Here is a 26,212-nt window from a genome sequence, read left to right as displayed (position 1 = left end):
CGTTCCCACCAGCTTCTTTATTTTTTCTTGTCAGGAGACTGAAAACTAAACGTTTTCTTTGCTCATGAACAATTGAGTGTTTTCTTTATAAACTGTTTTTCTCTGCCATTTTGTTAATTTCATCTGTTGAAGCGAATCAGGCTTGAGAATTAGAATTATTCTATCACATAATAATACAGGAGAAGAGATTCATCTCTCTAGAATCTTAAAATAATATTAAGAATAAAATGATAACCATTTTAGAAAAACATCGTATTTACCAATGCGACGGGATTTAATTATTGCATAATTCAGTTCAGTTTTGGAAGAAGTAAGTAGATTTATTTAAATACTTTGGGTGTAGTAAAGATTTTAGTTCGATAGGCAAAATTTAAATTATCAGTTCAGCTATAAATACATGAATGAGAGGCAATCTGTAATGGAAAATGAACCACTTTAAGAAGTTGCGAAATCCTGCAATTTATATCGAGACATAAGACATCAAAAGCGTCATTGCCGAAAAAATCGAAATACCACTTTCCTCAAAGATCTTTCTTTTTATCTACTTCAATTTGGAAAAGGCTTAAACAAACACCACTCGAACCTCTTAAAAATTTCTTTGGCAAAATCATTTATCTTTTGAAGAAAACTCTAGTTTGATACAAACGTGTGCAGACCTGAGCCCAAGTGCTTAAAATTTGATTGGTGTTTATCTTCATATACGGATGAAGTGCAAGTATATTTGTTTAACATTATTTATGCAAATTGTGGAGCCATGTATTGAACAAGTTTGAAAAACTACCATAAAATTAAACATGTTTGCGATAAATAAGCACAGAAAGATATCTCGTTTCGGAAGGAGTTCATTTTTTCTAGAAGTTTTTGGGAGTGAAAGGAAACCAGAGTCGAGAAAAGATTCCAACTTCAAAGAAGGAAAGATTCTACTGCTGCCTGAGAACTTTTCATACAAATAAACACACAATGTAACGTTGCCTTCTGATCACAGCGAAATGAAGACTTTGGGTTGTGAAAATATTTACTCAAGCGAACCGAAGAAAAGCAAGGACACACTCGGGACTCACAATGGCCAGTTTCATTTACCAGACTGTTGGATTAAAAACCAAACAAAGGATTAAGGTCCAATTTCTATTTTTATTATAATAACGCATGTCGAAAGTAATAAGGACTCTGATAAAAAATAATGAGAGTTTTTGCGCTGTTGGAAATTTTTGGAAGGAATTTTCTATATGCAAATTTTCTGCAATGGTGAATCCCAAAAAAGTTGAATCTTAAATGTCCAATTTATTCTTGCAGATGAAAACAGGCAACGTAATGAAAAGAGAAAGCTATACACCGAGTTGATTATAAAGTTGAATGGGCTTATTGTGGCAAAGTTTTCATTATTATTCAAATTTGAGACGACGCAGAAAAACTGAGAAGCAATGTGATTTAAAATTTTAATTTTCTCATTAACTTTAATTCCAGTCTGTTGTCAGTGAATAATTGATTGTTGAGACTGCTGTGTGGAAAGTAGGGCAATTTTGAGATGAAAGCGTATCCTTTATTGCATGGCATAAAATTGAAATAGTAATTTCAGCTCTTTTCTCCTCATTGTTTTCTGTATTTATATATGTAACTATATATTACTTCCGAGAATCGCATCCCACCGGGACAAGAACAAGGAAGGAAGGAAAGTTTTGAACAAGACTGACGTTAAAATCTCCTTGAATGACATATTATGTACACTTCAAAGGCGTTGGTCACTTGAGAATTGTATAAGAAATGCATCCACAGGGAAAAGTCATCATGGAGCCGCCAAAAAAGCAAAACTTATTACACACCAGCCGTCCAGAACCTTTCAACTAAATATCATTATGTCTTTCTTTCAACGTGTTCAAGTTGTCTAATTATGCGAAGCAGAAATATGCTTTTATAACTGCTCTCTCGTAAAATGTCAAAACTAATGCTTTCATATAAACTAAGGATGGTATGTATAAGGGAAGGTGTGACGTAGGTGTGAATTTTGTGTTATACTGTAGCGTATCTGATAATACACAAAATCTAAAGACGTATTTGAGAAACATGTGGAAACAGCAGCCTCGTGCATAGTCTAAAAGTATCTAAAAGTCTAGGGGCTCTAACTAATGAACTACCAAGTGTTGGGCCAATAAATTTGATTATCTGCCAAAGTACTACCGTCTTACTCAATTTACTTTACGCTCTATTCTTACCATCGAATAATGATAGGTGACATATCGCACAAAAGCTTGACGCTGGGCAACGATAACGAAAATGGCGAGGAATCCTCGTAATTTTCATCCTTCCGAATAATCAGACTAGAGGAAACGCCTTGTTGCTGCTACACAAATATTAGAGGTGATACATGATACTCAAATTTGCACCCCAGGCACGCCCGTCGCAACAATGCCAACAATGCGACTGGAATATGTGCAAAGAAGTGGCTAATGACAGCTGAGACTTTTGGCAAAGTTTTCGTGATTTTCGATAACGTTGCTCCTTTCAGTCACTTTGTGTCTCTACAACTTTTTCGGAGTCAACAGCACAGGTACAAAGGCGAAATAAAACAAGCACACCAACAAACCTGAACTCCACCAGCTCCGACGACATAAAGTAATTGGGTAAGGAATAACGAAGCCAAGAGGTTCATCAAGGTCGTCCCAGCCACACTCCGCAGGTCCGAGAACAAACTGCAACAATGGTAAATCAATTTAGTAACATTCAGCAAAAATATATCTCATGCTCCATTTTACCTGCATACTCTGAACATGTACAAACTGCTTCAATAATTTCACAACTTCTGTGATTATTGTTTCTTGTATACATACATAAGCAAGACGTGTGTGGTGAAAGCAAATGAAAATAAAACTACATTTAAAAAACAGCATTCTTCGGTGAGGGTGCGACTAAAAACTTTTAAACAAGAGCATTGAACAAATTTTAAAATTTAATGAAATACAAATATTAACGCATGCATACCCTGGGAGACTAATTTAGTAGGGCCGCATACACACCCACTGCGGGACTAATTTGGTATACCAAGCGTCCACTGGGGGATTAAATAAGTATACCAAACGTCCACACCCACTGGGGTATTACTTTAGTATACCACGCATCCACCCACAGGAGAATTATCAACTTTTAAGATTTGATAATTGCATATTATTTTATGCATTTAAGTTCACAAATCACTAAAAATAATTAAATAAATAAATTTTGAAAAACAAACTTAGGTGAAGGACGCGCTTAAAATATTAAAACAAGAAGCATTACAAAATGTCATAATATCGTTTAATATTTATTAACCTTTACTTCACCGTGGGCCCAACTAATACAGGAGAAAAGCTATACTTTCAGGCATTTGGAACAATTATTCGAAATACGTAGTATTTGTATATTAAGCTTGCAAGATGTGATTGGTTATCTTTCAATAAATCGCGACACCTGTTATAGAGGAAATTTGTTCATGTTCTGGCATATTTTAGTAACTCTCCCTGTAACGGTGCACTTATTTGTTAATCAAGTCGTTAGTTTAGTTACATTTATTGTTAATTATTATGAAAAAGTTGGGCCCACTGTGAAGTAAAAGTTAATAAATATTAAACGATATTATGACATTTTGTAATGCTTCTTGTTTTAATATTTTAAGCGCGTCCTTCACCTAAGTTTGTTTTTTAAAATTTATTTATTTAAATGTAGTTTTATTTTCTGGTTTTTGGGTTGGAATTTTTTTGTTGGTTACCAATAGCAATAAGATAGGTAAGGTGCAATTATCATATGCGATGAAGCAGCTTAAACGGCTGCAGATACCTTCATCAAAAGTTTCTCATTTTTCAACCGATTTTGCTCGAACGTATCTTAAATGGTGCGTAATCAGTGCCCGCACAATAAAATCAATATCCGACATGATCATTGTATGGTAAAATTGAATTTCCAGTTCATTTGAAAGTTTCAAAGGTCCTAAAATTCTTGTAATACTAGAGTTTTGCAAAAAAAAAATTGAAAAGACACTAGATTTCGTGATTGTCTGATTTTTTTGTTTCAACAATTTTTCACTAAATTCAACCGTTCGAGCTGTAGCGTTGACAGAAGTTTTAGGACCCTGTCTTGAAAGCATACCTTGGCTTCGCCGTAACCATGTGCTTTTCTGTCGTGAGGGTAGCCCTTGGTTACTTTCCTCACCTCAGAATAAAATGCATATATTTGACATTTGATGGTAAATCTTGTAGAATATTATAGGTTGTGGTTTTCCTATCTTTTTAAATATTTGCCTTTCCTCGCCTCAGAGTATGAAGAATTCCGAAGTAAAATAATTAAGATAGAAATACGTCTAATATTTCCTGTTATAAATAACAAAGTCAAACTTAACTTTATTCGGCAATTAATATTAATTCACGGCTAATCAGTCTACCTTTTTAAATTAAGTACATTCGCGTGATGCTTTGTTGATCACCTCTTTACGCTGCATGGAAGTCTTGTCCGATAAGACAAAAAGGGGTCATTTTAATTCGAGAAAACTAAATAAGTCAAGTAGTTAATGAAAAAACAACTAAGCTGATTTTGGCAGAATGAAAAAGTTCGATCTTTTTGAAAGGGTTACGTACGTATAACTAAAAACACACGCAACTCAGCTTACGAATGTTACGGACTATGAGAAACAATAAGACTTCGGACTCCAAGGTTGTTGGGACTATTAATAATCCGTGACTGGTAGAACCGCCATAAGAAATAATACGGGAGATAAACTGACAACAGAATAACCTACAGGTCGCTGCCGCCTTCTTTAGCCCGAGTCAGGTTTTATGGAATTAGTACAATTTTCTCTGCTTTATAACATTTTATTCTTAGTTATGTAGTCAAATATCGACATTACTCCGAATATCAACCCTAATATTCTGCATGAACGACTCACACGACCTATTTTACCCTCAAATGTCAACCACTTGACCGATCGTGCCCATCTTCGAACTTGATTTCTCATTTTCCCCATAGTTGTAGAAAAAAGTCCAATCGACTTATATTGCAAGGACGGACATGACGGGTTCATAAGCCCCGACTCGGGCTGAAAAGTTACTCACTTAAGTACATCGCATGTTTGAGTTGTTTTGTTCGTATAGTTCTTTACACATTTAAGGATCTTGTGGTCTCAGCTTGTTTCACTCAATAAGAAGAACAGGTTGAAAAACAGAGGATGCGACTCAAGTTTGTTTCTCAACTCCCCCTCATTCGTTAACCTGCACAAAAGAACCAATTTCTTCAACGCGAACTTTAATTCTACCACAAAACCCACAATTTATTTACGTCAACCTCACGGGCAAAACTGAAAATAAATCCGCAAAATCCTCCATCAAGGAGGACTTTTTGCTAACGCGATGAATACTTCAGCCCTATATTCAGCCATTTTTGGGATTAAGAAAGTTTATGCTGCCGACGACCAAAGTTGACTTGAGAGTCCCGACTATATTTGCGAAAAAAGTTAGAATACGTCAACGGTGGGTCCTTTAATTTTGCGTCAAGAGTAGAAGCATAAAATGCAAGGAATATAGATTACGTAAATATGTAATATAGAGAATTTCCTTGCTTTATGAATAATGATATCGTCAAAAAACTCAGATTAAATGTTGCAACGGCGGATTTTTATGTTCAACAATGACACGGGGAGACATTTTTCATTCTGTGGTCAACCAACATCATATCATACCAGAAGACGTACAATAACTTTTTATTAAACCTGCATGAATGAGAGCTGTGAAATTTAATCTAAAGTTTAGGAACCTTCCCGTTCATTGTACGCAGGGCCCAGATGTGATGTGGTCGACCCTCCTGTTGACCATAGAACTGAATTGAAATGGAAAGAGCAACACATATCAACGACAAAAAATTCAATCTCCAAAAGTTCCTCGACTGTACCAAATATCTCAGATTTATTCTTCATGGAACTATCCAAGTGATGGCATCAATTTTACGAGTGAGATTCCAGATGAGATGAGAACACAGACGCACAGAGAGAAAAGGCAACCTTAGGAAAGACGTTTTGCTAAAGTGAAAGCTGTTTCCGTTATATTGACTCTGATGGCTTAGACGAATCTAGAAATTCAGCCCATTTCAGTCTGACCTTTGGGTCACATAACATGCCATAATGGGCCGTGTACGACGGTCTGGTTTTACCACAAGCACCACCAACTGAAAACCACGGCACTACACTGGCAACGCTATGGTTTGGATCAAGCCATTTCATAAAATCTGGAGTCTCTGCTGTAGCCATGCTGCAAACTTGAGTCATTTCATCGAGGGTGGAATGAAACACCTGTGCTCACCTTAAATCCAATAATACTTACAAGTGGAGAAAGCGTTTTTACTTTTACCCTCATAAGGACACGTACATATACAAGATATCCTTCAAGCCTTTACCCATATAGGAACGTATATTTAGCTATAATTTCGGCAAACACAGGGCTATTTCAAATGATGCTCTGGTCTGAGAGCATTGAATGGTTGAGGAAGTGACACTTTCCTTGATAGGATTTGGTCAATGTGTGGGACAACTTTGACGCTACTGCTGCCAGTTCCCACTTGATCGTGGTAGCAGCAGATGGGTTCTGAACTTGCCCTTTTTATCTTTTTATGTCGCAGGACCATCACCAGAGGAGAGCTAGACGAGAGGTCTTTAGGTGAAGCTCTTTGAAAAATTGCTTGTCGTAAAACTTTCTGCTTAATGATACTTGATAATGCTCAATAAACTTGATTTCCTCTTCGCAAGCAAAAATCTAACTGGAAAGTGGAGAGGTAAAAGCCAGGCTGTAGACACAAGAGTGCTGATGAAATTGAACTCCGTTTAGTGCCTGGGTACATATTTATAGTTACGACAGTCAAGAATCCATTACACGAGAAAATTAAGTAGTACACACGTACATACCTAGAGCTACTGTTATCCAAGTAAGGATTTGGAGTATGGTGCTAATGAGTTTGTTAGGAAAAATCAGAGAGAAAGGAAGGAAGAGATCCACTTTCTGATTACATCTTGAGTACTTTCGCTACACATTTCAAGGAGGACGAATTTTAGTTGTTATGTTGACAATCATAGTCATCCTTCCAAGACCGACTCACCTTTACTGTAGTCACATTCGCAATTAACCTAGAGTGTAGAAAATGCTTCTACATGAGAATAATTCAAGGGTTGACGACTAAGTCAATAATACGCTTTTACTTACAGTAAATATGTAAGAGCACATACCTACCATTTAAGATGGCAGGCGTGTTTTTTATTCCATATAGAATAAACTACGAAAATGCAAATTAAAGTATGTACATAGAATGATATATTTAGTATGCATAACATACAAAATAATAGATATCTATGAGACGTCAGGAGAATATTGTGTTCGTGTACATAAAAATCATTCTTGGGGCATGTTAGTCGTTTCCTAAAACTCAGAAAAACTCATCCCGTACAACCAAAGGGAAGAAATTCCTGTAAAAGGACAGAATGATCATATTTCATAGGTACGACTACAAACGCCTTTGTCGTAATGCAGCTTTGTATTTATTTTTCAGTGGACACTTGCTTTGAGCCCAGAATACGGCAGCAACAAAATATGCCTTCAGGTAACAGTTACGGTTACATGACCACATTGTGTATATGTACATTTGGGATATTATGATAATTCCAGTAACCCGTATAATTAAAACCACCCTGACATATTGCTGTCGTGTCAAAGTAGTTTACAGGAGTCATGAGTGTCTCAAAAGTCACAATAATTTTCGGGCCTGCGGTGTGCATAGTAGTCAAGTTCGCAAATACCGTGAACGGGTTCAAATTTCTCCTACGCAATGAGGATAATAAACGTTATTCCGCCTGGATAATAAATTCAGGAATTAAACTCGGCCGGAAACGGGCTTTTAGTTGTGACTGCAGAGAAATTAGAGAAATTTTGAGGTATCATTAAAGCTCTCCTAGGAAATTCTCTGTGGGTAATTTTATAGTCAGCGGTTGTGGTTACGTTTTGGGATCAACATTTCCAGACAGAAATGTCCCATTCCTGCTCAAGTCCACGTCCAAATATTCACAGCGTCCATCCCACGAATTACACCACATCCAGTTTCATGTTTACACATTCATGGTGCCAAAGATTTGGGGCATGTTTCTACCTCAGTTAACAAAATACGGAGGATGACACATTCTACCTACGCCTCCCTTTTCATTATTCCTCAACACCATCGTTTCAAATTATATAAGGTGTAATTTACCCTTAAAGCAAAGCGGTTTGTGACTCTGTCAGTTGTTTGCTGTGTGTCTTGTTTACCGAAACTCAACCCAGGTGAATGAAAATAGATGTAGGTAGCAGCATTTAATTTAATAGCACTTTTAACCAGCATGGAATTTCCATGTAGTACTTTCACCAGAACATGGCCTCGTTGAGAGACGATGAGAAATGAGACAGGCAACTAATTCAAACAACTAATTCAACTTTGGTTGTAGTGCTTTTGGTGTTTGAACAAAGTTGGATGAACGCCACTTTCGTTGCTTGTGCCCTCTTCTCATCCGTCGCCAAGTACGGGGAAACTCGTAATTGACGTGCTTCGCGGAACGAGCGCGACATCGCAGGACATAATAATCTTAATTACTTCATTTTATGTGGATGTTGACAAATGGTAATTCTACTCGAAATTCCCGCCCGTAACAGGATTATTAAAGTTAATTCATTTACTTTACATGGCTGTGATGTTATCCTCTAGTCATATTTTCATGCCTTAACGACCTTTTGTTTTCTAAACTTATTTAGTACACAAGTCCTTCTGTCCGAAGTTTAAAGCACATTTAAAAATATTATGATCTTAAGTTGATAAACAAATTATGAACCATAATAGCATTTAGAAGATTGAGGCTAAAATTTGAGGAATTTAGTTGTTCACTTTCACCCACGTTGTCCGACAGCGATTAGTGAATAAAATTAATGAAATTAGCTTGTCTGCCCCAAACTCAACGAAATATTTTTCAAAAATGAGTCTGAAAAGTTGTCCCTATTCTTTTTAAATGAATTTCTGATTAATACTTTGCCACTGCATCTACATACATACTCCTACCGAAAAAGAGTCTCTGAGGTGGTCCATAGTCAAACAATGAGAACAATTGAATAAACATCCACATGCATATAGCAATACACCTGAAAAAATTCCGATTCTTTCATGGTTATATTTATACGCTTCCGTGCGTTCTATATTGGACAATTTTACTAGGTACTCAAACATATCTGTAAAGTAAAAAAAAAAGACTACAGAATGGAGCTCAAAAAACTCGGAACTTCTTTGAATTCAGTTATGGATGAAATCAGAGAATCAGAGATTTTATTGGAGAAAATAAAGCCGATTTGGCACTACTTTCAGCTCAAATTTGATTTAACATGAGACTTGCTCACTTCTTTATCAGGCTTTGTTAACTGAAGACGGATTTCAATTTCACTTGGAGGAATGAATGCAGGTAAGATTTTTTGTTGCCGTCTCCTGTAGATCAAATTGAGAAAGTTTCAACATTTCATGTTCTGCAGATGACTTTTTTTCCTTAGTCCACAATAATCACGTTAAGTATCCGCCAATCGATTGGACGAGATTATTGGACATACATGAGCGAGCTCCTTTATCGCATTTCTATATGTATCGATCGACACACTCTTGGATTTATTTAATTCACAACGGCCACTACAACGCACATATATGTAGGCTGTCAGCAATGATGTCAATACCTTACATAAAGCTTAATAATAATGCGCCCAACTGTCATCCTCACTGGTACTAAATTGGCTCCGAACGTTTATTGAACTTGCCAGTAAATTATTGGATGAAAGTAATACATACGTGGGCATAACTTTTTTATGTGCATAATAATCTTTTCCTAATTATGTGTGAAAGAAAGAAATGTACACAAGCGGATGGAAGTACATTCCGGATAAGCTTAAGTACAAATAATTACTAGCTTAGCGTAGAAATAGAGCCAATCATAATTGGTTTAGTATCATAACAAAAACATGCATTTATGTATTTTAAAACATTTGCACGAAAGTTGCAAATATTAATATTTAATACTGTGCGCAGAGGCAACATGCATGTGTATGTATTTCCTTTTGTTGTGCTCTCAGTAATCACAATCACTTGTCTATATGCTTGAGGATTGATTTGCTGGTATGACCTTAATAGTTACATATGTATGTGTCTATACCTATGCTGCATATTATACCAATTCTGGATTTGTCAAAGTAATGTAATGATTTCTATCGATTTCCAATTTTGCTTACTATGGAGAAATAAAAATAGCGACTTGGGAGAAAAACATCGTAAACTCTTCCTCCATATATAGAGTGAAAACAACGAACAAATAACTAATATGAGAAATTATAAATATCCAGTTCCAGAATTTGCATGCGCATATACATACAAATTCAAAATGCTTGTTTGAAGACATGAATGTAATTCAAAGACATAAAGCATGTAAAATATCACCATAAAATAGCATGTAAATGAATCTCGAGATTAGTAAAACTACGAACGAGCTTGATTCACAAGAGTTCATTGTGATACATAAAGCCATGTAGCGCTGGGTGGGCAAAAGGCTTTTTGTACACGGAATAACTAGAAGCAGGACAAATAGCGAGAATAATACGGCTCCTCAGTCATCAGTTGGGAGTTGGATTATTTGAATAAAGAGTTGAATGTAATTTCCGTTCCGCTTTACAATTTTAGAAATGAGAAAGTATTGGACGGTGAATTCCTCACGGCGTCTCTTTGTTCATTCCCAGTGTGTTATGAGATGCAAAGCATGTTCCGGAGTGTGGTAGTTGTCCTCTTCATTATTTCATGTCCCATGATGCTCATAAAAGAGGGAGCGATTTGCTTGGTGGCTTTATAGCTCATATCTCTTAACCAACAATGTTGGCTTGTATTGTACCACCATCGTTGATTGTGGTTCTGTTGCACAACTTTCTCCAGCCAACTGTTTGCTCAGACAAGCACAAACTACGATGTAGGTGAATTAGGTGATTCTCAAGTTTCAGTTTTATCTCTGCCTGCGTCTAAACGTCTAAAACTAAAGAAACGTATAAGAATCATTTAGATATTTAGGGTGCAACCTTATTGGTTAAACCAAGTAAATTGCAATTTATTTCCGCCTCTAATTTTCTGTACTCATATTTACGAAGCCCGTCCTATTATATATACATATATAATCCGCTTGCTTTCTAACATTTAATGGGACACAAGGTCAAACAGGGATCGCTTTAATTGCAGCTGAATCAGAAGGAGCAGAAAGAACTTCCTCACTTCATTCCGCTAATTTGTCTTTTCTCACCAGGTTCCCTGCAGTTAATAATTTTTCACCTTGGATTAAAGATTTCGTGATCCTATCAAACCGTGTGGGACCGGAAGATGAGAGATGAGTGATGACGACGAGGAAGAGGAAGCCGTTAGTCTGTGAGGGAAAGTCAGACACAGAACACGAGTCGAAGGAGAGAGCAAGGACATCAGTCTTCCAGTCACGTTTCATCAAAGAAGGAATTTCAGCTCATTCAATCCTTCACTTTGCGATGCTCGAGTAGACGTAAGAGCTGTTGAGCTAGTGCCTTTCTTGCAGCAAACAGTGTAAAGCTGTCGAGGAAATGAATGGCCAGAGGTAGAGCTAACTCGGGGTGGGTGAGGGGACAGGGAGGGAATTATTTAATCAGACCAAGGCTCATTGCTGTACATGTGGAGGTTTAACAACAATTTTGGTCAGCAGGAAGAAACCAAGAATGCTTGTTCTGCTGACATCCATGTACGAACGTACGTATCACAGCTTTACTGCAGTGTACCAACTTCTTTTCGCAGAACCTTTTTTCTGTATCCGTTGTTTTACTTAAACACTTTAATGTTGGATTAAATTTCCTCCACCATAAAAAATAGAAATCTCAAAGCATCTTTCTGTTTTCCGCACAATGTGAGAAAATAGTTATCTATAAATGAAAAGGAAGAACATACACATATTTTCATACGTATGGTATTACACACATTCCGTTCATGGGGTTCAGTCGTGCAGGAAATTTCTTACAAAAATAGCCCAGAAAAAAATCTGTTATTGCGTATTAAAAGTTTCTCAATCCAATATTATGACACACATTTAGAAGAATTGGACTTGCAACATTCGCTGGTTCTTTTGACTCGGGTTACGTCAAATGTCTCTTTTTCCCCTTGAGAATCCAATTTCATTCTTCCTCGGTAAACACAAATATTAGGAGTCGGTTGGTGAGCACAGCAGGGCAACCACTTTAGCAGCACCTTTTTCATCAGGCTATCATTGTGCAATGAGAAGATGCTCCATCCAGCGTGATTTCTGCTTTCTCCGCTTTCTTAGAAGGTGTATTGTCATCAACTAAACTGAGCTTTGTTCACTTTGATACACTTTTTCTGCCAAATAAACTGCATGTCATTACGAGTTGATGGGCCAAGCATAATGTGATGGAGCACTTTCGCATTTTTTCGTGCACCACGTCCTCATCTGCAAACACTTATTTTCCCCCCATATCCATTTCTCTCAGAAAACGCATCAACTATACGAGTACTATCAACAACAATGTTAATCTTTTGCTGGGCGACCAACGACATAAACAATCCTAGGCTTCTAATGCAATGGACGATTATTCACCTTTCGGCGACCTCCATAGATATCTATTTGTGCTCAATACACCTGCCAAAGAATATTTGCAATATTTAAAATGCAAGGTTCCATCCAGGGCGACACAGATATGATTGCATTACAAAAGTTATCATTTCCAAGCCGCTTATTAATCATTAATTGTGAATTTTGAAGTTTTGCACTTAAGCTGACGTCAAATGATGTGGCGTAGATATAAATTGAAGGCGAACTAATAATTTTAACATTTGCCTTCTAATGATGTACTTGATAAGCACTTGAAAGAACGTGGACAAGAGGTCTTCGGATTCAAGTTTTCAAGGGGACCTTCCCCACATCAACTTTAATTTAAATGTGGTCCTGATTTTAGCAATTTGAGTACGAACAGACAGAGTGAAGATCCTTGAAGATAAATCAGGATGAGAAGGACAGTCTCATCGAAGTGGTCCTCCAACAATACCAACAACGTTCCAACCACAATTCACCCTCAGATTTTCATCCAAAGCTGGAGAAAGTCTCTCTCTCCAATATGTTTTATTATAAAAGACGCAAATCTGAGAGGTTGTTCGCTCTGCTCGTTTCGCGATGCTTCATTGTCATTGCAACTTGAAATTGAATCAAACGACAACCACCTATAGCATGCTCGTTATTGTTACAAAAAAATGTGGGTTGGCTGGTGCGTGGAGGATAGATTGGAATTGAGAGTGGAAGTGTAAGGTCGGAGTGAATGGCAACTTGACTTATCTGATTGATTTGATTCCATTTTTTGTCACATTTATCTAGCAGCACCATTTGGTCTACCGGCTCAACTCGTTCCCACTCCTTTTGTACAATTCTATCTTATCTCTTTAATTTTGTCTAAAGGAAACCAAAGTCATAGCACGCCATGATTTTCAATTTCACTCCCAGCAACACAATGGGTACTAATCAAAAGGAAACCCTTGTAATGACGGCAAAGCTCCGACTTACTTTCGAATTTGAGTCTTGGCATTCTCAAGAGTTTGAACAACAATTCTCGGAGCAGACAGAACTCTGATAGCGGTTTTCGCATGACATATTTTCCCCTCCAAATGTTGCCTTCTCTGGTTTCATAATCTTACAACAACACAACCAACCACCATCACGTTCATTTCATTCCTAAAAGGCGAACCCAACAACGTTATGTAATTCGGTCATATTTACATGAACATGCTTTGACTCACTGCTCAATTTTTCAGCTAAATAGGATGAAACCAAAAGTAACATCTAAATAGTTATATAAATATTTATAGGATAAAATATTGAAAGGAGAAAAAATTAAGCAAATTAGGCTCATCACAGTTTTAGTCTCACTTTAACCTACTGTAAATCGAGTTCACGTGAAGCAAATGTTATTTTAAGTAGTGCACACTTCAGAAAGAAACGATGTTTGGCAAAATACAGTGAATTAGAATAAAATCCTAATGATGGTGATGGTAAAAATAATGATAAGCTCGATCTTGACTCTCTCTCAGGGTTTGAATGAGGAGCCTCCAATCTTACTCAACACGTTGTTAGTGAATAGAAAGTGGAACAAGTGACAAATTGGCAAATGTATGGGACGCACATTCGAATGAAGATTAAACAAAAGCCTTTTCCTTTCCTGAGAGCTCCTGAATATATTACTATTTAAGCAAGTGAGCGAAATGTGGAGCCCAAAGAGCAAGTTCTGAAGGAACGAATTGACTTTCTAACCCGCCGCACACATACGTGTTACTGTCTCAAGAACCATATGTTTGAATGAAGCCAGACCTTGGGGACATCATTGCTGGATCAAAGAGAAGTCAGTCATAAAATTAGATGGAAGTTACACTTGGATGGGTCCAATAAATCCTTGCTTCATTCTTTCAACCCTGCTCAAGTGAAAGTAAATCGAGTAAGATAATGATTGGGGCAAGTCAATGACGACAGCGCAATTCCATCACGCGTCGTCCTTCTTGACTTGGTTATCATAAAATAACGTCAAAGCGAACTCGAAAATTTCCAAACTAGTTCAACCAGCAAAATTAATTTTGACCTATAGCCATATAGCGGACATATGTAAGCACTTTTACGTAATATGTATGTTCGAGTATGTATGTGACTTTCAAGAAGTCGATTTAATCATGAGCAAAGAGAATTTTCTCTTCCCGTTCACTGCGATGAGCTTTTAATCAATTCCTGAGAGAATCCAAGGGAAAGTATACAGGTTTATGTGACGATCGGCCAAATAGCGATGTCAACTTCTTCAAACATTTAAAAATAGGTGAAGCCTTGGGAGATTGGAGATTGGAAGGTGGGCGGAGTCACGCTGGGTGATTAATGAAAAAGAAATGGTTAAGTTTGTGAAAAAAAGTTGGTCTCTACACTGTGACGACGACTCGTCTTTGTGACGCACAGCTGAAGGCAAAGAAAGTCTCAGGTCCATTTCCATAATCGCTTTCTCCGCATGAATCTCTAAATGGGACGAAAAGGACTCATTAAGAAAGTTGACAATAGATTCAAGAAAGTAATATCATTATGATGTCCCATGTTATTCCTTGAGATAAGACGGCTCTGGTATTGGAAATGGATACGAGACAAGCAGAGAAAGTCTCAATTTCAATGGGTAAACATATTCTTTAAGCAACTTTCCTACAAAGTTTGGGGTACGCCGGTCGTTCGTGGGTTGTTCTAAGTTCAACTTAATTTCACTGGGGGCTCGAGCTAATACAATTCTGGCGCATATACATATTACCTTATTCGTCCATGTCCTACACATATACGCTTTCCACTTCAAGGCCAGAAATTCCTTTGAGTTATGCACCAGCGTAGCAACACTTTCTAGCCTTTCCTTATTTTTGGCAACATGAGTAATGTATCACGAAATTGGTCCGGACATTCCATTGTCAGTCAGTCAATTCGTTCGATGGGTCTCAATGCCAAAAATTTGCGTGACCCAATACGGAGCAGGTAGAGTAGTTATTTCCATATAAAATTGTGGAGCATTGGCTGAATAGTGAGTATCTATGCTGAGAGGAGAGAGTGGAGCATAAGAAGAAGGGAGAGGAGAAAGCAGGCCAACCTTCCGTCCTGTCTCTCTCTTTCTGGATTCCTAAGAACATGGGCCCGGCTGCCCCTCGACTTGACACCCACCATTCGTGTGCAGGCCTCCTTATTCTCTGCCATGCACAATGAAGATAAGCAAGAGCACACTTCACTGCTGAATGCTTTCCCCTTGTTCAGCCAGAGTTAATTTGACAGTATAAAATGCTTGAGGAGCTCGCGAGCATTAAGTAAATGAATCAGAGTCAAGGAATGTACTTGACTTGGAGTGGTTGGAGCTAAAATACTTGTATGAATCTTCATGAGTTGGCGACAGACTCACATTCCGAAAATGATGAGGAACATCCCTGAATTTAAATAGTAGCATTCCATCTCTGTTTCATCGCCAAGGTCTAAAGTTCACTCCTTGGATTGAGCACTCGTTCTCCTCGCACCCGATTGCAAATTCCACCAGCTAACTTGAAACTGTGTTCAACTTGAGATATGAGCAGAATATCCTAAGTAATCAGAGTACTTATGTCATCACGGTTGAGCATGGTTGAAGTCAAAGTCTGCTTCCTTTCTCTATTTCAATTTCCATTTAAAATATTTCAAGCGTTGTTATCTCTTGATTCAGATAAGACCTTATTAGTATGAGTGGGTGACACACTTTATTTATACAACGTACATGCATGGCAATCAAATTTTGGTTCCATTTATACTAGAGACGTATTACGAGAAGTAGTTTTTGGTCAATCCTATCGTGGAATAATTTTGCTTGAGCATAGCAAAATCCGGTGAATGTGAACCACCATTATTATTTTCTCTCCATTAGTACACGCATCCACGTACGTCGTACAGGCAGGGGAACGGACGTGTAAAATATTAGCCAGTGAATATATGTAACAAGTTTGCAAAGTCTTTCTTTTTTGGAACGGTGGCTGAACTCGATTTTGTATTATTATTATAAGTGCCAAATCCAACAATGGAGCAGTCTCTGAGGACCGTTGGTGGCTGACTGTGCAAGCGGTGGTGCTGGTGTAATATCACCCAATTTATCAAGAAACTTGTTCAGTTCATGTGATTCCAACAAAGCACATAATGTTATTCACCACTGCCTTTTCCACACTCAGTGAACCACGCTAAGTACATGTTGCTAGTGTGCTGCTCTGCCATTCAGAGCAAGGCAGAGAGCGAGTGTGAGTTGAAATTAATTTCAATTCCGCAAAATAAATTAAATGTCTCCAATTGCATTAAGCCCTCCCAACCAGGATAACAAGGGCCGGTGGTGGTGGTGATATTATGCATGTTACGGAGAGACTTGGAGCTTGTTGGGGAGGAAGTGAAAGCTGTGCACGAATTGCACGACGAACAAAAAACAAAGTTTGCCCGCAACCAGATTATCCTCTCCAGCCACGGCCACAAAAGGGCTACAAATCCGATTGCAACTTGAGCATTGAATATTCTAAATAAAGTAGTGCATGGATGGAATGAAGTCTGACGGGGTGGTGATGGGTGTGGGAGATGTAAACCAATTTTGGGATAGCTAAATAAAACTTAGCTCTTCCCTGCACTTTTCTCTTTGAAGGCCTTTTATCACCTTATCATTTCCATATTCTCTCGAAAAAAGGAAGGAAAGAAAGGTAACTCTGAGAAAAGATCACAAGCATTGGGCCTGTTTTTCTCATGTACAAAAATACATGGACGCATATTTCAATCCCATCCACACCACCGCTGTTATTTGCATATCAAATGCAACCTTGTTTCGTTCATATTCAGCTCCATTTTTCCATAGTGCTTACTTTCCTGATAACGAGTAACCTCCAAAACTTCTTTCACAAAAACCCAACCAAACACTCTCTGCTGCAAGGCCCTGGCATGTTGCGGAGTGGGCGAGAGGGGAAAAAATGAGGATGAAAGTAAAACATCCTGGTTGCCACTACGTATCAGGGGAAAGTAGGAAGTGATGTGATAGATGGAGAAAGGAAACAGCTAGACCTGATCCCACACTACTGCTCAATCCTCTTGACTCCTCCGCTGTGTGACATGTGGATGTTTTATTCAGCTTGTTTTCCTCGATTCCCATCCGATTCTACCCTCCATCCCACAGCTCAACTTCCAGTTGTAATCTGCTACTCTCCTCGATCTGGCCAGCCGTCTTGGAAATCCACCATCCATCCGTTATCCCATAACAATCGTTGAATTCTGCGTTTTAATATATGCAATAATATGTATGCTAATTTTGTTTCTGGTTATGCGGTAAAATCGTTCTTTTATTATGTGCGCCAAATTATTAGGTGCTCTGTAGACTTGAAAGTTGTTCTGTACAACTTTCCTACTTTTCTTGGTTCTTCAATCAAGAAAAGTAAAGATGCGCAATCAGCTCATCAGTGAAAGTACAAATAACGGTGAACTCATAAATTTCAACCAATTTAGTACTGTTCTTATTTGGGAAAAAAGTTTTATCTGTCAAATTTGTGTTTTGGTTTGTGGCGAGGGGGGAAGGGGAGGATTTGGAATAAATGAATTTTGATGAGATCAGAGTCAGTGAGACGATAAGCGGAGATGAATTGACTGCAGGCGGAACAGAACAACAGACCACGCAATGAATAGCATTCATTTCATTATTTGCCTCCTGTTGTTAGGATTTTGGGATACACGCTTCCTTCCTTCGAAATAACTAACGAGACATTCTTGCTTTATTATTTCTTTCCTCGTCCTCACTCTTTTCTGAACTTTGGATGGTTTTATAGCCAACTGTAGCAGAATGGATGCACAGGATGAAAATAAATGATGTGGCGTACACACTCTCTCTCTCTCTGTCCTGTTCATAATTCATTACCTTGCCTTCCCCTGTTTCCAGATAACACAATCACCATAAAAGTCTTGCGAATTCTTTCGTCCTTGTTCTCTTCCGTTTATCTCGCATCTGCATCTTATGAGCCTGCGGCTTGTTTACCATGCAACAACATTTTCCAACACTTTTGCCACAACAGCTTTTGAGAGAAGATTCCATAAATTGCCCAAAGAAGTGAAACTAAATGTTGGCCAAAATTCCTTCCCGATTTATCCACGAGTTGAGGGTGGCAGGGAGAATTAAATGTATTCCAAACCACTCGGGCATTAGACAGCCAATATAAAGTCAAGTGATTCTCAACATCGCTGTTATAAATGGGGATGTTTTACATTTCGAAATGCAAAGAAATGTCCTAGTTAGGAACCATTGGACTTGAATAAATCGCTGTTGGCTCGAATACATAAGAATTCATTAGAATAATTTTCTCCCATCTTGTTCTTCACCACACCACCCTTTGGGGCAGGAGAGGAAGATCAAAGACGTCCTAAGAGTGGCAATCAGCAAAGTAGAATAGTGGGTAATGATAATGGCCCAGCAGATGAGTCGGATTTATTAAAAACGAGGTCGGTCTCATAAGCTTAATTCTGAGAAGTTTCTAGTGACACAAGGAACTATGCTCGGCTACACTGTTTCTCAGCCTGTCTACAACTTTGCTTTTGTATCAGATGCTATTCAACTCTTTATTCGCAACAATGTAAGTGGATACATTTCTTTACGGGTGACAATATAATTTCTGTAATGAAATCCATCCATGTGAGCCATATCACTGGTGAACAAATAATCTTACAAGTTTATGCATTATTGATTATGTACTAAGAATTTCGCGTGAAAATTGCAATTATGTAAGTCTGAAAGTCTGAAGTTAACCCCTCCAGCGAGAGTAATTGCCAAACTTTACGTAAATAACATTGGGTTGATACTCGTGGGTACCAGCCAGCTAATGGAAAAGTACGAAGTTTTAATCTCATCGTGTTTAGCAAAGACAGTACAATTATGTTGCACTTTTTAAACCTTTTCGGTCAATGTGTTACATATTCTAAGATCGTAAATATGCACTGACGCTTTATAACTATTATCAAGGGAAGGGAATAGAGTGACATACATAAAGTCGAACTAGACCTAAGTATTAAAGAAGAAATTCATGCATAAAATATTAATTTTCTTTTCGTGTCACCCGTTAGTATTTACACAGTGAAAGCTATATTATGTACTATATTGTACTTCACTTATTTAACTTCGCATATTATAACATCGTTGAAACGGTATTATAATATTCGCGGTATTATTTACGTTGTTGTCTACCTATTGTTTAAATTTACCAACGGTTAGCTATTCATGAATTGTAAACCGATGATGAATTTATGATCTGCGGCAGAATAGAGAAGATAAGTAGCCCACATAATTTTGGTATGCCAACTGTCGTTGTAGCATCAAAACGACGCCTTTGGATTGGAACTTAAATTTTGATGAACAAATAAGTCAAATTATCGCAGCAATATGACTACAAGTCAGGTTTCTCTAAGGAGAGTTTCTCGAGATAGATTGTCTCCCTGAGGAGCAAATATCAAGGAATCTGAACTCCAGGTTCTTGAGTTTTGATTTCCTGGACAGTTTGAAAGGCAGTTTGACAACTGAGGAATGTTTTATCGACATCGGCATCACTTATTCAGTAGCAAAATGCCGTTGTCATTTTGGAGCTTTCACACTTTAATGACGCCTCTAACCACGAATATCGATCACCTGAATACAATAATTTTGCAATCACACACAGCAGGTTATCTGAAATTATTGTCATGACTTGTGGCAAAGTTTACGGAAAATCGATGTGCTACCGTGTGCAGATTTATCATGTATCCTATCAGCGTAGGAGGTCGATTCAGCGTTGTATTTGAACTGTTGTGTGTCTGATGTTATTAAAGTAAGCAAACATTAAGTGAAAGTCGTTCATGGGTTATGATTATTACCCTCAAAATAGATCTTCCCTCGAGCCCATCATCATCATTCACCTGAACTCGTGCTGTTTGTTGAGCAAAGAGAGTGACGGATGGATCATGTTTTGAAAGATGAATAAGTCAGTTGAAATGGGAAGATAGTAGTCACCGCTCAAGTGTGTTTACCAAATGATTAATGTGAAGTGCACATTGTACGGAACTCATACACACACAGATACAGCCAACCAAGTGACTTTTAAAGGAGACGGCTTATCACATTCATATAATCCATTGAATTGCAGCTTAACTCTGCCTCGGGCTTGGAGAGTGTTGGATGCGGTGAAATTGGGCCATGTACATCCATATGCATGTACATACATGTATAGGAACAGAGGACTTCATAATCCACATTTCTCAAAGAATTCGCCCCACTCACGCCTTATTTAGAGTAACGCATTAATGTCGTTTTAATTTCTGTTTAATTTATTTTTCACCACGACATCAATTTATAGTATATTCTTTTCATTTTGATTTCGTTCAAAATTAATGTCATGCAAACATTTTATTTTCATTTTGTTTTCGTTAATTATTTATAGTGCAATTCATCTCGTTTTCTTTTCTGTTTCACATCATTTTGCAAAGTTGACATGCGGTCAACTTTTTCCGAGTGAAAATAAAACGAAACATCATGCAGATTTTAATATAAAGCGGAAATGGGTCCCAAAAAAATAGCCCTGAAAAGCGCATTCTCGCCAGAGGATGACAAACTGGCGCTCGAATCCAAGTTGGTGACCCTAGTGGAGCCCCACCGCCACATCTGGGACATCAAAGACAAGGACTACAAGGTCAACACGATGCGACAAAATACTTTTACTAGTATTGGAGAGCAGCTTGGAAAACCTGGTAGGTTGAATTTATCATAAAGTTTCTGATAATTATTAACTGCACCTCAACACAGGTGACGTGTGTATGGCACTTTGGCAAAGTTTGAGGACCCAGTACTTGGCCGCGAGACGAGCTCTTCCAACGGGAAGTGGGGCTAAAGCACGAAGTTCCTTCCGACTGTTTGATGCAATGTCCTTTATTTCAGGAGGACAAGATCAGTCTCAGTGAGATGTTTGTTGCTTATGATTCTCTTAGAATTTTTATTGATATTATACTTTCATTTAGGACCATTTGTAATCTTGATGGTGATGAGGACGAGACAGAGCATGCAGATGACGAATTCTCAACAATAAACTTCGCTGACTTGAACGATGACAACATTGACACTTCCGTTGTCCCAATTCAAACTCAAAACTCGGTGCCAGAGTCTAATCCTCGCCCGAGATCCCATGCTAAATTCGGAGGGGTGCGTATATTACTTCTATTGCGTGGTTTTTATGCATGTAAACTTATATTTTTCTTGTGCTGTGTCTAGAAGAGGAAGCTGGACAGTCTGGAGGAACAAATGCTTAATTTTGTCAAGGGAGGTGACTCGAAGGATGACGAATTTGAGCGATTTGGGAAGACCTTGGCTGCAAAACTTCGCAAAATTCATGAAAAGGATCCCAAGGCTGCTGCGACCTGCGAATATGAACTGCATGGGGTTTTGTACAAAACAGAACTCGATATTTTGTAATTACAGTTACTATACAATACATATAACTATATTTAATAGGCGTTGAGTTTATGTTGCATATCCAAAATTTGTATTTGTAGTTTATTTCAAGATGTGGTGAAATAAAAACTGCTCAAAATAATTTACAAATCAATGCACTCAAAAAGATTATAACACAATATAATACAACATAATAGAAAATCATTTACCCCCGCGTCAACATGATGATCTTGCCAGCTCAGTCGTCCATCCTCACTATTAAAATAGTCTCGAAAGTGGTTCCTGACCTGAGCTGAATACTGGGTGTAGTTGTTGGTGCCTTGCCTTGGTATTTGTATCATCCCGTTATCATTCTGAACAGTATCACGCCAGTTCCCATGCTGAACTCTTCCATCCTCAAATCGATCAGGAGTAATATTGTTGAAGTCTTTCTTATTCATTAGATAATTGTGTAAAATTACGGCCGACAACGTAATTTGCTTCACGAGGTCCACATCCGCTTCAATCACCGAATGGAAAATCCTCCATCGTGCAGCCATTATTCCAAAGGAATTTTCAACGGTCATTCGAGCTCTTGAAAGCCTATAGTTGAAGACTCGGTCCGTCTTTTGCAGGAAGTTTCCTTTGTATGGTTTCAGCAAGTTGTGCCGTTTCGGAAAAGCGTCATCTCCTAGAAAAACATAGGGCAGAGGAGTACCAGTATTGGATAGTGGTTGTGGCGATGGAAGGTTGAAAGTGTCGTTGGAAATCTTGCGTCCAATGTGGGATTTTGCCAGAATTCCTCCATCTGACTCAGATCCGTACGACCCAATATCTACGGCTGTAAACTTGAAATCTGCATCTGACAGGGCCATCAAGACGATTGAAAAATAAGTCTTGTAATTGAAATACAGGGACCCCGATGCCGAAGGACACTTGATTCGGATGTGTTTGCCATCCAATGATCCACAAGCATGAGGAAAATTCCACTTTGTTCTGAATTGGTTTTCATTATTTATCCAAGTAGATGCGGTGGGCAAATAATCTGACTTCAATGCTTGATTAATTGCTGCAAGAGTTTCTCTAATAATTCCGCACACAGAAGAAGGCGATACACGGAAGCTCATTGCAAGAGAAATTTGAGAGTTTCCTGTGGCGAGGTACCTGCACGAAAATCATGTTTGTTTTGTCATACGACACTACCCGAAATTGGGATATTTTCAGTACCTCAATGTTATTGCCAATCTTTGAAGAGGTGATATAGGACGAATGTGATTAGCCGGATGCGAGATCATTGGGGTCACCAAGTCCAAAATGGTATCGAAATTTTCTTTGCTCATCCTATTTTTATAATGCGAAAGTATGGGTAACGGTGGTGGTAATATAATATGCATATTATCTAGTTTACCTAAAGTATCGGAAATGATAGTAGGGGTCATCTCGAAGATCCATGACCAACTGCTGTTCGCCGTCATTGTCACGCTTCAGAAATATGGGACGAATGTAAACTGATCTCTGCTTTCTCTTCAGTCGCCGTCGCAGACGTTGAACAATAAGAATTTTGATAATGGTAGTTCGATCCATGATTAGCAGGATGAATTAGATGGAAATATGTAGAGTAATTTGCAATTTTTCATGTTTGGCCGGGATTATTTTTTTGTCAATTTATAGTGTTTGGTTTTACGTTGTCGTGAAAATTAAAAGAAAGAGAGATGAAAATTTTTTAAATATTCATCTTGTACTATAAATTAGCATGATGAAAAATAAATCAAAACAAAAATAAAATGTTAAAAAACATAAACAGAAAATAATACTCTAAATAAGGCGTCACTCACACTATCAAAGTTAAAATGAGTTTGCTTTTCTTTGTTGACCGAAGCATTTCACCAATCCAGTATTTCAGCCTTGAATTCGGCACTTCAAATTCCTTCCTTGCTACTGCCTGCCAGGCCATCACTTTTCAAATGCCAGCAGACAATAGTTGGTTGGTACATAGCGTGGTAGCAGTGTGTCGGAGCCCACCCCAGCCAATAACAAAAGTGAACATGAACAAGAGAGGCACTAGATGATGACAGACACGCTTATCCATACTAATAATTTCACCATGAAAATGCCTCAATCAATATTCCGTACTCGCACTGCAGGTCTACTATCTGGTATAAATCTAGAACCTCTTAAATTTCCAGAGTTTTGTCTTCCTGTATATCCCTAATTTTCTAAAACGGATGAAAAGGTCAGAATAAACTTTCAACCCTGAGACGATGTACCCACAAAAAAAAACAACAACCATAGCCGGAAACTTCCTTCTGATTAATCAGTCCAACGTTTTAAATGGGTTGCGGTGTGGGTGCTCATGAGTCAGTATGCTTTTAGAATATAAAACATGTCTACATTCTTTCGCCCACGTCCATTTAAAGCAACCTGGGGCAAATTTGATATAGCCCGAGTCTGTCATTTTTGCTCATTGCTTACTTAATTTCAAAAACTGGTGTGGTCATGTCAATCTGGCTTCATATTATTTGACTTGACTTGCACCCTTATTTTAGGTTTCTACAACAGTTTATAAAATTTTGTGTTACTTAAGCCCCACCGGTCAACTGGACTGATCATGTCATACTTCATCCACAGAGATACAAATTTTAACACGAAGCTTGTCATAATCCGTTCAGTAGTTGGTCTACTGTACATGGATATTTGTTAGCTGTGCCACAGACAGACGGACATGGCAAATCCATAAGCCCTCGCTCGGGCTAAAAATGGAAGATTGAGAATGAAGAAAGGTGCACTGGGGACTGCAGAACATTGGCATATACTAATATATTCCATAATGTATGTGCATATATGTCGTAATAAATGCTGCATATCTTTTTGAAAATGAAAAAGGAGAGAGATAGTGAACTGCATACAATAATCTGCAGTGAGCTAAAAAGAAACCCCTTGCGGTAGTTTTCATTTACTTGTCAAAGGACTGCGTGTGATCTCCATCGACATTAGCGCTCTTTCATGGCTTGCACAATTACGTGGGCATTTTTCTCAGAAATTCTGCGGGGTTCAGCTATTTATAAAACGGCATATTATGTAATTCTGAGGCAGAATACGTAAGTGTAAGGACGTAACGTACATGTTTTCAGGTATGCAGTCTGAACAAGTTTGTCAGATTGTCTCATAATTGCAAACACAGCAACACATAAATACGAAAGAGTGGAGTTTGCTTACCTGTACGTGATGAAAGCAAAAACAAGACCCACGAGAGAGAGACTGCTGCCAAGCACGACTGCCAACGAGAGGAGACCATCTTCAGTTATAACTGCCAGATCCGTCGACGAGTTATCTGGAATTGGCCGCACGTGTAAGTACCAGTTGTCCATGATTTTAAACTCTTTGTCCCCAAGTAATAACTCTCAGTTGGGATGATTCAGCTGAAAATAATATGCCAATTATGTATCTTCCAATTATCTGCATATCTTCTAATTTCGAAGACTAAGGTGGTTCTACCCGGTTTTTATTATTTCTATTACAAGTAGATGTACATCCTCATTCTGAGAAAAAAGAAAGTCAGAGATGCCCACCGGAGAGAGTAGAAGCAATATTAACTGAAACAGTGGGGAACGTAAGATGGTCGTGGTTTGGAAGGGACGGATGGATGTAGTGGTGGCAGAAAGTACAAGGGAGAGAGGAATACGAAGAAGAAGAACTTTATTAAATCTGTACTTTCTCTTTGCCCAAGCCCAGCAGCGAGCAGAAATGGATACGAGAGATTTCAGAAACTGAGACGACTGAGTTGATACTCACCGGATCAACTTTTGCAATAAGAGCCACAAATAAGTAAAAGTAACTATGCATTATGTGCCACAAAAGTAGAAAGGAGGAGACTGACAATGGAACCTTTTTTCAAGCTACACCGGGATTGACTAACGAGTTATATCAAAAAATCAAGCAAAAAATTAGGAATCACATGGTGCTTATCGTTCCGTTGAATGACCCCTTTGAAGAAAAATATTGGGGGTCAAAGTACCCTCGAGCGCCGTGGGTTTTCGCCTGGTGGGGAAACAGGGAGAGAAAATTAAATAAAAAATTGAACTTTGCCGCCAATATTTTTCTTCACAGGGGCCATTCAACGGAATGATAAGCGCCATGTGATTCCTAATTTTTGGCTTGATTTTTTGATATAA

General features: G+C 38.2%; 2 protein-coding genes across 6 annotated transcripts in view; one reads left to right on the top strand and one right to left on the bottom strand.

Annotated features, from left to right (window-relative positions):
- LOC110846946 (cadherin EGF LAG seven-pass G-type receptor 1) overlaps positions 1-26,212 on the bottom strand; it is a 34,391-nt gene that overhangs the window by 5,730 nt on the left and 2,449 nt on the right. For 2 of the 5 annotated variants that reach the window (XM_035849889.1, XM_035849888.1), the window contains 2 exons: positions 25,257-25,459; positions 2,582-2,687 (listed from right to left, as the gene is read on the bottom strand). In XM_035849889.1, coding sequence (XP_035705782.1) covers positions 2,582-2,687; positions 25,257-25,408 — 258 coding nt within the window. In that variant the 5' untranslated portion in view covers positions 25,409-25,459. The other 3 variants (XM_035849892.1, XM_035849890.1, XM_035849891.1) reach the window with 3 other exon arrangements.
- Positions 20,914-22,244, top strand: LOC118434989. The gene is made up of 4 exons (XM_035849893.1): positions 20,914-21,364; positions 21,420-21,570; positions 21,632-21,812; positions 21,882-22,244. The coding sequence occupies exons 1-4, from the start codon at positions 21,175-21,177 to the stop codon at positions 22,080-22,082; spliced, it is 723 nt and encodes a 240-aa protein (XP_035705786.1). The 5' UTR covers positions 20,914-21,174; the 3' UTR covers positions 22,083-22,244.

The sequence above is a fragment of the Folsomia candida genome, unplaced genomic scaffold (assembly GCF_002217175.1).
Source record: "Folsomia candida strain VU population unplaced genomic scaffold, ASM221717v1 Fcan01_Sc003, whole genome shotgun sequence".
NCBI classification, from domain to species: domain Eukaryota; kingdom Metazoa; phylum Arthropoda; class Collembola; order Entomobryomorpha; family Isotomidae; genus Folsomia; species Folsomia candida.
Note: the sequence above shows the minus strand (reverse complement) of the source record. Positions and strands in the feature narration are given on the sequence as shown.